This window comes from Felis catus, chromosome C1, assembly GCF_018350175.1.
Source record: "Felis catus isolate Fca126 chromosome C1, F.catus_Fca126_mat1.0, whole genome shotgun sequence".
Taxonomy (NCBI): Eukaryota; Metazoa; Chordata; class Mammalia; order Carnivora; family Felidae; genus Felis; species Felis catus.
This window is the reverse complement of record NC_058375.1, coordinates 26,611,394-26,625,115: the sequence shown is the minus strand read 5'-3', so window position 1 is coordinate 26,625,115 and position 13,722 is coordinate 26,611,394. Positions and strand designations below refer to the sequence as shown.

Below are 13,722 nucleotides of genomic sequence, written 5' to 3'. Positions count from 1 at the left end.
AATAGAAAGACATTCCATGCTCATGGATTGGAAGAACAAATATTGTTAAAATGTCTATACTACCAAAAACAATCTACAGATTTAATGCAATCCCTATCAAAATACCAACAGCATTTTCCACAGAACTAGAACAAACAATCCTAAAATTTGTATGGAACAACAAAAGACCCCAAATATCCAAAGCAATCTTGAAAAAACAAAGCTGGAATTTATCACACTTCCAGACCTCAACTTATATTACAAAATTGTAGTAATCAAAACAGAATGGTATGGGCACAAAAGTAGACATAAATCAATGGAACAGAATAGAAAATCCAGAAACAAACCCAAAATTATATGGCCAATTAATCCTCAACAAAGCAGGAAAAAATAGCCAATGGGAAAACGATAATCTCTTCAACAAATGGTGTTGGGAAAACTGGACAGCAACATGCAAAAGAATGAAACTGGACCACTTTTGTACACCATACACAAAAATAAACTCAAAATAGGTTAAAGACCTAAATGTGATACCTGAAACCATAAAAATCCTAGAGGAGAGCACAGGAAGTAATTTCTCTGATATTGGCTATTGCAACATTTTTCTAGATTTATCTCCTGAGGCAAGGGGAAAAAAGCAAAAATAAACTATTGAGACTACAACAAAATGAAAAACTTCTGCACAGTGAAGGAAACAGTCAACAACACTAAAAGGCAACCTACTGAATGGGGGAAGATATTTGCAAATGACATGTTTGATAAGGGTTAGTATCCAAAATCTATAAAGAACTTACACAATTCAACACCAAAAAAAAAAAAAAAAAAAAAATCCAAATAATCCAATTGAAAAATGGACAAAAGACATGAACAGACATTTCTCCAAGGAAGACATACTGATGGCCAACGGACACATAAAAATATGTTTAATATCACTCATCATCAGGGAAATGCAAATTAAAACTACAATGAGGTATCACTTCACACCTGTCAGAATGGTGAAAACCAAAGACAAAAGAAACAAGTGTTGGGGAGGATGTGGAGAAAAAGGAACCCTCTCTAACTATTGGTAGGAATTCAAACTGGTGCAGCCATTGTGGAAAACAGTATGGGGGTTCCTCAAAAGTAAAAAATAGAACTACCCTATGATCCAGTAATTGTACTACTGGGTATTTATCCAAAAAGTACAAAAACACTAATTCAAAGGGATATATGCACTCCTATGTTTATTGCCACATTATTTACAATAGTCAAATTATGGAAGCAGCCCAGGTGTCCATCAATAGATGAATGGATAAAGAAGAAGTGAATATAATGGAATATTAAGCCATAAAAAAGAATGAAATCTTGCCATTTGCAACAACGTGGATGGAGCTGCAGAGTATATACTAGGTGAAAAAAGTCAGATAGAGAAAGACAAATACCATATGATTTCACTAATATGTGGAATTTAAGAAAACAATGAGCAAAAGGGGGAAAAAAGAGAGGGGGAGAGAAATTAAAGAAACAGACTCAACTACAGAGAACAAATCCAGTGGTTACCAGAGGGGAGGTGGTGGTGGGGATGGATGAAATAGGTGATGGGGATTAAGGAGTGCACTTGTGAAGAACACTGGGTGATGTAGAGAATTGTTGAATCACTATACTGTACACCTGAAACTAATATAACACTGTATGTTAACTATACTGGAATTAAAAAAATACTAAATGAAGGCAAAAAAAAAAAAGGTATCAAGTCTGATGGGCTTTACAGACAAGTTTGTTCAAACCTGGGGCACCTGGGTGGCTCAGTTGGTTAAGTGTCTGACTTTGGTTGAGGTCATGATCTCGTGGTTTGTGAGTTCGAGCCCCATGGTGGGATCTTTGCTGTCAGCACAGAGCCTGCTTCAGATCCTCTGCCTAGCTTTTTCTCTTCCCCTCCCCTGCTCCTGGGCATTCTCTCTCTCTCAAAAATAAACATTAAGTTAAAAAAAGTTTATTCAAACCTTCAAGGGATCATGCTATTAAAACAATTGCAGACTGTAGAGTTTACTTTAATTGGTCCTTGGCCTGAGTATAGAATTCCAGGTTGAAAATAAATTTTCTCAGAATTTGGAAGGCATTGATCCATTGTCCTGTAGCTTCCAGTATTGTTGCAAACTGTGGTGCCATTCTGATTCTTGAGACCACATATGGAACTATGTTCTCTCTCTGCAGTCTTGAAGGCTCATCTCTTTGTCTTCTGTGTTCTGAACATTTTCAGTAGTGTGGACCTATGTTGTTCATTGGGCAGGGCACTCAGTGATTTGTTTCAGACTCTTTCATGTATGATGCTTTCCTCAAATGCCTGGCATCCTTGGCTGTGTGCTCATATCTAAGAAAGGGTCACTAAGATACTGGGATGTTCAGAGTGAATGGGTGGGGCTTTGTGACTGATCTTCATTGCATGGACATAGAGTGGCTCTATTTCCTTAGGGAGCCCTTAGTGGCCACATCTTTAGGTCTTTCCTTTTGGGTCTGTCAGATTCCACTGAGAAGACTCTTCCAAACACCTGCCTAGAGAATATAGACATGGATTTCAGGATTCTGAAGAGGAGTGAAAAAAATAAAAGGAGAATATATTCTGCCAGATTTTATTTTTTAAATATTTAAAACAAATGTTTATTTTTGAGACAGAGAGTCGTGGGGGAGGGGCAGAGAGAGAGGAAGACAGAAGATCCGAAGCAGGCTCTGTGCTGATGGCAGAGAGCTGGATGCAGGGCTCGAACTCATGAACTGCAAGATCATGACCAGAGCCAAAGTATGACGCTTAACCGAGCCACCCAGGCACCCCTAAAATACTGTTTAATAATATTAGTGTGGGTGCCTTGAAATGGGTAATTTTTAAAACAATTTTTAAATGGTTATTTATTTTTGAGAGAGAGAGAGAGAGAGGCAGAGAGACAGGGTGACAGAATCGGAAGCAGACTCCAGGCTCTGAGCTGTCAGCACAGAGCCTGACACGGGGCTTGAACTCATGAACCACGAGATCATGACCTGAGCCAAATTTGGGCGCTCAACGAATGGAGCCACACAGGCACCCCGAAATGGGTACTTTCATGCAATGCTATTGAATATTTAAATATTTTTTTTCTGGAAAGCAACTTGCAGGTCATATAGAAAAAAGTCCTGAACAATGAATAATATATCAAGCTTTCTTGTTCAGAACCTTAGAGAATGCTATTCCCTTTGTCTGGGATGCTCTCCCCATCTCTTCTGTGGAGAATCCCTCCTCACCTTCCTCAAGGCAGCCTTCTGTGGCCAGCAGTCTTCTCTTTTTATAGCCTCATCTAGAAGCAGCATTCTGGGAGCCAGCTGGGAGGGAGGGGGAGAAGGCTGAGGGTCTCTCCATTAAGTATGTAAACTTCCATTCAACTGCCCTCTGGTCTTTATACTACTCCCACCCTGTACTCTCTATGGTGTCTCCCCCTCCTCCTCTGCTTTGTCTTCTCCTGAGAATAAGCTCCCATCCCTGTAAGGGTGGGGGAAGGAGGGTCCTCAGTGCCCAGTGCCTTCAGTCAGCTCTCTTGTTTCCAGCTCCACCTTTTCTCCCACGATCAGAGGTGGCTGGTGCTTCCACTTCTTAGAATTTGTGCATTTCTGCATTTCTGAATAACCCACAATGGATTACTTCCACCATCAGAAAAAAGCCCCTAGCTTTTTAAAATGAAAAAATGTCGTACCTTTGACCCAGTAATTTCACTGCTTGGAATGTCTTTCTTTTAAGGAAATAGGCAATTTGGAAAACACTTATGTACAGGCATCTACATCATGGTACAATTTATAACAGAGGATAATTGATTGCAAACAATCTAAAAATCCAATAGCACGGTCATGGTTAAGTAGAGAATGATAAAGTCGTGTGATAAAGCCATTAAGTGGTGTTTCCAATTTGATGACATGGGGAAAAGCTTTGTGACTTATGTAAAATGAAAAAAGAATATAAAACTGTAGGTACAACTTCATTCAGATTTTATTTAAAAATATGCATGGAAAGGGGGTGCCAGGGTGGCTTAGTGAGTTAAGTGTCCGACTTCAGCCCAGGTCATGATCTCACAGCTTGTGAGTTTGATGCCTGCATCGGGCTCTGTGCTGACAGCTTGGAGCCTGAGCCTGCTTAGAGTTCTGTGCCCCCCTCTCTCTCTGCCCCTTCCCTGCTCACACTCTGTCTCTGTCTCTCTCTCTCTCCCTCTCAAAAATAAATAAACATTGAAAAAGTTTTAAAAAATATGCATGGGAGAGCCTGAAAGGAATTATTTCTGAATATTAATAGTTAGTATGCCTGGATGGCGGGATCTCATTATCTACAATGATCATGCATGACCTTTATAATCTGAAAAAAATTTCTATATATGGAAAAGAGGAGAAAATAGCAAAGTTAACATAATCCTACATTGCATTCATAGAGGTAGAAGTTTTGAGTCAAGAGAGATTGATAATCTGGATTCTGACCACTTGAACTATCATGTCTAGCACTGAGGGGAGTGATGCACCTGTTAAGAGGAAAGTAGACAACTTATTGGTTGGCCAGAGACTTCTGGAAATCAGTCAGCTGGAAAAATAGGGTAAGAGCAGACTCAGGACCAGCCTGGTGGCTATCTGCATGCGGCTATAGTTCTTGCATGGGAAGGACAGAAAGATTGAGCCTTGTGAGGCACTTGTGGTCAGAGCCAGGGCCGGTGGGGGAAGTTGTAAGGTGGAGAAAGAAATTCTGACAATTCCGTGATGGAGATCCCTTCCTGTAAACGTCCGTGGGCATGCTGAGGTTAGTGTAAAAAGGAAACAAAAGGATCTACACTCAAGGAACCGGGGGTTGTCCGTAGAATCATGAGGTCAGCAACCCAGCGGCCAGTGAGCCAGCACATTAGATTGGAAAGAAGTTTGACATCACCCAACCCTGACAGCTCTGTTTATGCGCAGCTCATGACGTTCACACGCTCCCCTGGGTCACAGATAAGATGACCTTGGGTTATGCAAAATTCCCAGTGCACTCCAAATAATCCTGTCCCTTTCTTTCCTACTTAGGAAGGCAATGTGAATTCAAGTGACTGGAACTGATCTTATTATAGAAACAAAGTTGAATCTGTTCTGATTGATGAAAAATAGCACATCACTCGTGAGCTTTAGACTGGTGATTAGTGACAGGTTACTCCCTGTTTCTCATTCAACCCTTTCATTTCACAGGGGGAAACTGAGGCCCAGAGAGGGACAGGGACTGGAGTCAAGTGAGTGTGAGGAGAGTCAGGAGTAAAGCCCCCAGTGGCTCTTTCTGTGACCCAGAATTGCCTGTTGCTAACGTAGATTTGGGTGGTGGTGAGGAATAGGCAGGTGGGAGGAAGAAGCGAGCTGGAATCTGCTGTGTTCCATCCAGGCCCGCATCTCCGAGGAGGTGCCTGAGACCAACACATACTCCTTGGCCTTGCCCCACTAGTGCTTAGAGGTGAGGCGGGGCGGGTGGGGTGGTGTGCTGTGTCCCCCAAAGAGGCATGCTGAAGTCCTAACCCCCAGTACCTCAGAATGTGGCCTTATTTGCAAATGGTCTTTACAGAGGTAATCAAGTTACAATGACGTCATTAGGAGGAACTTAATCCAATATGGCTGATGTCCTTACGAAAAAACGTGGACACAGAGACAGACACACGCAGAGGGAGAATCCCATGTGAAGATGAAGGCAGAGAGTGGGGCAATGCTTCTGCAAGCCGAGGAATGTCAAAGATGGCTGGCAACCCACCAGAAGCTGGGAGAGAGGCCTGGAACAGACTCTCCCTCACAGGCCCCAGAAGGAACTGACCCTGCAGACACATTGATCTAGGACTTCTAGCGGCCAGAAGTGTGAGAGAATAAATTTCTGTGGTTGAAGTCCCCTCCACCCTGTCTGTGGTACTTTGTCACGAAAGCCAAGTGGCATGGAACTCGTAGCCCCTCTGCATTCATAAGTCTTCACCCTACTGCACTGGGCCCACCCACCCTGTGTGGCTCCATTCCCATGGCACTATTCTTATCCTCAGACCACAGCCCATTTGCCCTCGTGGTTGTGTGGCCACCAGTCTAGGACCCAACCCCAGCCTTGCCCAAGAGCCAGGTCCCTGGTCTGACCCCAGACCCAACTCCAAGCTCAGAGCAGGCGACCCTTGAGGGAGGGGAAGGATACCTTCCTTACTCACCTAGCCCTTTCTTCTCTTACCTTTCCAAGCTAGGACAGGTAGGGAATACCTACTGGAAGCACAGGCTTCTAGAGCCCTCAGACTGGGCTGGCTCTCAGAGACTGACCTCTAAGCCACAGATCTGGCCTCTCACCCTGGCTGGGGAAGAACCCTTTGGAAGAGGACCTCAGTGTCCCAGATCATGCCCTTCTTATTCACGAACAGCCTTTCTGCCAAGTCTATCTCAATCCCTCATGTCATAGACATGTGGGATTGTGAATGATGGAAGTGAATGATGGGCTAGGCCCGTGGGGAATAAAAGTGACTCTGTGGTGATCCTTAGAGACTCACTGGGTAGATAAAACAGGCTCATACTAAGCAGCAGTTCAGTTTCCTGAGGTAGAGATCATCACTGGGGACTGGCTGGAGAAATCAGGGAGGGCTTCCTGGAAGAAGAAGGACCTGTGATAACCTTGCTAGAGGCTCAGCTGAATTTCACTACATGACTACTATAAGCTAGGCAGACTCATGTACATTCTCTTATTTTTGTTTCTTGTAACTTGTGAGGCAGGCAGTGTTATCTGCATATTACAGAGAGAACAGAGACTTAGAGAAGGGAAACAATTGACTTAAGACCACAAGGCTTTGTACATGTCAGAAGTAGCATTTAAATTGAGGACCCTCTGATATCAAAGCTCATCTTTCTCTTTGCACTCAGGTACTGCCTTTTTTGATGTAGTGTAGTGTTTGGAAGTTGGGGGAAGGGCACTATAGATCATCAAAGGAGCAAGGTGGGAACATACCTGGATGAGTCTGGGGAGCCATGAGGAGGCTGGTCTGTCACATCTCTGGGATTCAGAAGGAACAACAGAAGCCGGAGGAATTATAGGGCTGTAACTTTTCAGGCTGAGCATCCAAACTTGATGGGTAAGTCGTGAATAAGTTAGTTCTAGGGTGAGGGGTACAGAGCTGGTGTTTGGAGACCTATCTTGATGAGAGTAGGGATGAGCTGCCAACATGCTGTAAAGCTCTCAAGGAGAGGCGTGTGGCCACATGGGATGGACCCCAGGTCCCTGTCCAGCCCCAGATCTCCCTGACTAGGGGAAGACAGCCAGCTTGCCTCTGAGGGCCACTATCTGAGTGCTTGCCACCACCTGGGTCACCTTCCATGAAGGGTCAACTCTGCCAATACTGGGTTCATCCTCACCCGTACTTCCCCCATCCTGGATGGCTCACCAGGCCCTAAGCACCCCCAGGACCCCCTGCCCATTCCCCTTCTCTGTGCTTTTACAAAAACAATTTTCTCTGCCCGAGTATTCAGTGTCCTCTTGCCCTTCCCAGTGAACTATTCATCCGTCATGATCCAGTTCCATTTTCTTTTTAACGTTTTATTTATTTTTGAGACACAGAGCATAAGCTGGGGAGGGGCAGAGAGAGAAGGAGACACAGAATCCGAGGCAGGCTCCAGGCTCTGAGCTGTCAGCACAGAGCCTGATGCGGGGTTTGAACTCAAAAACTGCGAGATCACAATCTGAGCCAGTCGGACGCTTGACCGACTGAGCCACCCAGGCGCCCCATCCAGTTCCATTTTTTACTACTTTTACTGCAAACTTTGTGACTCAGAGGCAAGATTTCTCTGTACTCAGTGCATGGGGAGGAGATATGTTGCAGGCCTTTAGCGGGGGCAGACTAGAAAGGGCCAAGGTAGGAGGAGGCAAGTGATCTAAATCTGCCTCCCCAAATACCAAGGGGTCCAGAATGAGCTGGGATAGGGTAGAGGGCTTGGGAGCAGAGTGTCCAGTAAGGAAGCACACTGCACTCAGCATGGCCAGGGCACTGGATGGCCATGGGGCAGGATGGGGACAGGCAGGGGCTTTGGCCGTTGTGGGGGGCTGCATTGTAGAGGCATTTCAAAAGGTGAGCGTTCAGGACTCAGGGCTGCTGAGAGGCAGGATGTAGGGGTTTGAGGGTTTAAGACGCTGGGTGGAGTTGGGGTTGCAGAGGCCAAAGACGGATCATACAAGACTGCAAAGAAAAGGAAGCCGGGCCAGGCGACTGCCCCCCAACCTCCCAGGTGGCACATCATGACAGCACCAGGACACACGTAGCTTGTGACCAAGTCTTGTTTATTTTAGAAGCATAAACAGTGGAACTAGGAAGGAGTGAGAACGAGACACCAGTCCCCTCGACAGGGCCAGATCCAGCACAGGCTGTGTGTGAGGTCTCTGACCCAGCAGCCTCAACCAGCCCTTTCCTGTGAGGACAACGTGGGCAGAGGTGAATCTTTCATGAGGGAGGGGTAAATTGGCTCTGGGTTGCTCTGAACCAGGTGAAAAAGTCCAGAGGCCCCACAAGGCCCTTGGTCTGGAGCACCCCAAGCTGGCTTTGTGCCTGTGGCAGTCATGTTCTGGAGGGGGATCCATGGTGCCCCTCTGGTCACCAGGAAAGCCCCAGATGCTCAAACACAATCTGCAATGAGGGCTCCTGGCCAGCAAGCATCTGCTTCCCTTGCTCCCCTCTTTCCTGCAGTCTTTAGGGAGAGGGTATCCAAGGCAGCCAGACTTCCCTGGGCCCCTCTGTTGGGTGACATAAGCCCCAGCCCCCTACACATACTGCTTCTTGGAAGCAGAGCTGCTGGGGCGACTGGGGGATTTCTGGCCACTCTCGGGAGGCGGGTCCAGGAAGAGGGGGGCCCTGGAAGAAGCCAGCCTCTCCTCCGTAGTCAGGTTGGCCCAGTTCTGCTCACTGGATGAGAGCCCATTGTAGGTAGGGCAAGGCGGGGACGAGGGGCCCTCGCCCACGGGGAGGTAGAAGAAGACCTGGTCAGGGTAGGGCTCCGAGGAGGTGCGCTGGGCCGGGGGCACATCCTGGCCCTGCCGGGCCCTCACCCCCCGGCTGAGGCAGCGGCACAGCAGGTGTCCCAGCTCTAGCAGGTTGAGCACCAAGGAGATGAGTCCGACCACCAGCATGAAGATGATGAAGATAGTCTTCTCTGTGGGGCGCGAGACGAAGCAGTCTACGAGGTAGGGGCAGGGGGCGCGCTGGCACACGAACACTGGCTCCATGGTCCAGCCATAGAGACGCCACTGGCCATACAGGAATCCTGCCTCCAGCACACTTTTGCAGAGCACGCTGGCCACGTAGGTGCCCATGAGCGCCCCGCGGATCCGCAGGCGGCCGTCCTCTGCCACCGAGATCTTGGCCATCTGACGCTCTATGGCTGCCAGTGCTCGCTCCACGCGTGGATCCTTGGCTGGCAGCGCCCGCAGCTCCCCCTCCTTCTGCCGCAGCCGCTCTTCACGCCGGGACAGATAGATGACGTGGCCCAGGTAGACCAGGGTGGGTGTGCTGACAAAAAGGAACTGCAGCACCCAGTAGCGGATGTGGGAGATCGGGAAGGCCTGGTCATAGCAGACATTGGTGCAGCCCGGCTGGGCCGTGTTACACTCGAAATCTGACTGCTCGTCGCCCCACACGGACTCGCCAGCCAGGCCCAGGATGAGGATGCGGAAGATGAAAAGCACCGTCAGCCAGATCTTGCCCACTACAGTCGAGTGCTCCTGGACTTGGTCCAGCAGCTTCTCGAGGAAGCCCCAGTCACCCATGGCTACCCGGCCTCCTCCGTCTGCAGGGAGATAGAGGACACAGTCAGCATGACATCCTTCTCAGTTGTCCTGGCAACAAGCTTGCAGGGAGGTTGGCCACACCCATTCTACCTACAGGGACACTGAGGCTCCAGGAGGGGAAGGGACTGGCTTGGGGGCTCACGGCCAGCAGGGTGGTCAGGCCTAAAAGCTGATCTTTGGATGATGGCTACTAGGTCCTTGTTTTGTCATACCTCTGTATCCCTCTTGTTCCCAGGCCGAGTCCCAGGATAACACAGCTCAAGATTTGGATCAAATTGAGGCTCCTGAGCTTATGGGAACAGAATCTGAGGAACTTACCCCAGGTCACATGGCTGTGCTATGCCCCTCCTTCCTTTTGCCCATGATGGGCTGGCTGTCCCCAACTGTGGGCAGTGGTGGTGCTATCTTCAGCTTCTCAGGGAGCCCAAAACCTCAGGTCCCTGCCCCCCTGCCCATGGTAAGTCACCCAGCTGACCTCACTCTAACCTTTGAGCTGTGGTAAGGGGCAGGTGGGAAGGGTGTTAGATGCTAAAGGCAACATCCTGCATTAGTTCCACCTGTCAACAATAGTGACCACCTGCCACTTAAGTATGGACACTGATCCTACCCCCTTCCTCCATACCCCCTGGGCCCCCAAGCTGTTGTTGATAAATTCTAGACTCTTAAAAGAACTGTCATAGCAGGGTGGAGGCATAGGCCACCAAGTTCCCAGAACACGGGGTATGGGGGAGGTGGGTGGGCAGAGAGCTGGGGGAAGAAATGCAGGGAAGGGGGCAGGGGAGGCGCTTCTTCAAGGAGCAAAGCTCTTTAGAGCCAGGCTCTGGAATCAGACTTTGGTCCTGGCTCCCTTTTGCTAACTAACCCTGGGTAAGCGTCAACCTTAGCACCTCAGTCTCCTCTCCTGTAAAATGGAAATAATACTCCCACCTCCTAGGGTTGTAAGGATACAGTGAAAGAAGCCAGTAACGTGGCTTAGCAGAGAGCCTGGCCCGCAGCCGTCGCGCCTTCCCCGACCCCCAGCAACCCTCAGCCCGTGGCGGCCGAGCGGCCGGTGGCGGAGGCGTCTCCCTCCCCCCGCCCCGCTCGCTCGTTAGCAGGTGGCGTCCTGGCCCTCCCCACCCCCAAGCCCAACTCACCGCCTGCCTGCCGGGTGGCCCAGGTGGCGGCGGGGTTAGAGCGACGGCGGAGCGGCGCCCGCGGGAGCCCTGCTGGACGGCGCCGGACGGCGGGGGCGCCTTAAATAGCGCGGAGGGGCGGGGTGGGGGCAGGAAACGCCACGGGAGGGCGGCGGGGCGCTTCTCAGAGCCGGGGGCGGGGACCGGGAGGTGCCGACTCCCTGTAGCGACGCTTAAGGAAAGGGCCCCGGGACTGGCACTGGGAATTAGGAGGCGGAGGGGGCTTGAGAGGCCTCTGGCTCCCCTTCTTCGCTTTCTGCGCGGTGTTCCGGCCCAGAACCCTCCCAGCCTCAGTTTCTTTGGCTCTGGAACAGGAGTTCTGCAGGGCCAAACCTTTCCCAGGTGGCTGGATTTGAAAGGATCACAGCGAGAACTTTCTGATCCTGCAACTGACCTGAGGGCTGTGAGGGATGGGCAGATGCGGATGAGGGTGTGGGGGCCTCCAGGGAAGGACCTTTCCTTGACCATGGGGTCCTCTTGCCCTTGGTCAGAAAAAAGAGAGAAGACCACTCATTTTTCAGGGTGCCACCGTGTGCCTCGCACTGTGCCCGGACTTGGCAGTCGAGGCTCATCAGGACGTGAGGGACCACATCGGGAGAGAGGGGTTATATCTGCCCTCCCTAGAGTCCGTGGTGGAGCTGGGCTCTCAACCCAGCCTGAATTCTTGCGGAATTCTCAAACATCTCCACTCCTGGGCAGGCGATCAGAGGTCACTAAGCAACTCCCATAGATCACTGGAGACTGAAGAGGAGGGGCTCTCCACCTTTAGCTTGGATCCCTTGCTCATGCCTCTAAATGGGGAGGGGGCTCCCAAAGGAATGAAAAAGGGTGGGGGGCAGAACCTGCCATCCTTCATTCAGGCATCGCCCTGTCGATGAAAGTCAATGAGGGTCTGCTGTGCTGCAGCATTGTAAGTGGAGCTGGGGGGTTGACCATAGCCAGCCAGGTGTGGTCTCTGGTCTCCCACTCTCACTGGCTGCTACAGGAGGCTGGAATTGAGCATATCAGCCCTTAGGTAAGAGTAAAGTAGCAAATCTGGAAGGTTCTCCTGAGGACTACAGGGTGACTCAGAGGGGACTTGGTTAGGGACGTTTCCTGAGAAGACTGAATTAGCCGGTTGAAGGGGGTGCAAGGGGGAACATTCTAGGCAGAAGGAACAGTGTGAGCAAGAGCCTGGGTTGCAAGGTCTCGAGACCTTGGCTGCTGCCCCTAGGGTGCTGAGACTTTGCTGGGAGGAGGCCAAAGAATCTAGAAGTTGAGACTTTGCTGAGGACTCCTGTGCCTTTAGGCAAGTTGCTTAAACCCCTGTGCCTCAGTTTCTTCCTCTGTAGAATGGGGATGGTGATTGTTCCTACTGTGTGGAGTTGATAAGAGATCCAATCAGCACATAGCATAGTGGTACACAAGGAGTTTTCAAGTGAGCAGTGGCTAAAAATGTCGTGAAGAAACAATTGTGACAAAAAGAGTCTGTGGGTTGGTCTTGATGGGAGCAGAGAGGACTGAGGGGAAGGAGACCCAGAGTGGAGTGGTGGGGGGCAGGACAGCTAAGGAAAGGAAACGTGGCAGGTGGGGGCTGAGGCCTGGGGCAGGTGGTGGAATGGTCCTGGTTTTTCTGCAGTAGGTTTTCTGCAGCAGGCTTCAGTCCTCCCAGTGCCCCAGGGCTGGGTCCCTGAGGGTCCTGCCCTCAGCCCTGGCAAGCAGACTTCTGGGGCAGCAAGTGTGCTGGGCCTGGCTCAGACCTCAAAACTTCAGGATCAGACTGAGCTTGCTTCCCCTTCCAGGCCTGTCCCTCAGGGCCAGGCTGAGCAGAGCCTCCTCCCGGATTTCCAAAGCTGACAACTGCGCCCACTTAGTTCTGACCTCGGAGGGCATGAGAACGGAGGTCCCTGGAGGCGGGTTCTTACCACGCCCCCAAGACAGCCTCGCTCTGAGTTCCTCTCCCGCTGCTGGGCCCAGGCTCTCCCAAGCCTTTCTGATCCCCTCTCCTGGAGGGAGAGAGGAGCAGGTGGAGAGGGCAAGGCATCCTTGGAACCCCACACCTCCCTCTCTTCCCACTGCCCTGACCCTGTTTAGGCCACTGTCTCAGTGTGCTCTCAGTAAGGCCTCCAGCCTTATCCCTCTCCCCCTTTCACCATGTGATTGAGCCATACTCCATTACTGTAGTTCTCTGAGCGCTCTACTTGTGCCCATGCCGTTCCCTCTGCCTGGAGTGCCCTCACATGCCTAACCTACAAGTCTTTCTATGCTCTATGTCAACTTCTCCCAGAAGCCTCCTTGCTGTCTCCCCTGGGTTAGGTGAGCCTTGGTGCCCTCAGTGGCTCACGTATTGCCCCTGGGTGCATTGTTTTATTTTGGGTTTTTGGGTGGCTATTTTTAGAAATTTTATTTTTAATTGTGGTAAAAAAAAAAAACACATAAAATTTACCATCTGAACCGCTAAAAAATGTACCATTTAGTAGTGGTGTTAAGTACATTGACATTGTTGAGCAACAGAGCTCCAGAACTTTTTCATCTTGCAAAACTGAAACTCTCTACCGATTAAACCTCCCCCCACCCCATTTCCCTTCCTCCCACCCCGGGCGCGTCACTTACTGCATGAGACTGAGGGCCCCTAGAGGGCACGCAGCGGGGTCTTCTTTACATCCCCAGCACCTAGCAGGGCACCAGCCCCATATATGAACGTATTAATTCAGCACATTTTTACTGAGCACCCCCTGCTGCTGTGGCACTGTCTTAGACAGTGGTCCCTGGAGACCAACCAGGGAATGACAAGACTCCCTGTCC

General features: G+C 50.0%; 1 protein-coding gene across 1 annotated transcript; it reads right to left on the bottom strand.

Moving 5' to 3' along the window:
* Positions 1 to 8,246: 8,246 nt before the first annotated feature.
* GJA4 (gap junction protein alpha 4) lies at positions 8,247 to 9,742 on the bottom strand. Its single transcript, XM_003989842.4, has one exon. It carries the CDS (start codon positions 9,740 to 9,742, stop codon positions 8,741 to 8,743), a length of 1,002 nt encoding a protein of 333 aa, XP_003989891.1. The 3' UTR covers positions 8,247 to 8,740.
* Positions 9,743 to 13,722: the final 3,980 nt, after the last annotated feature.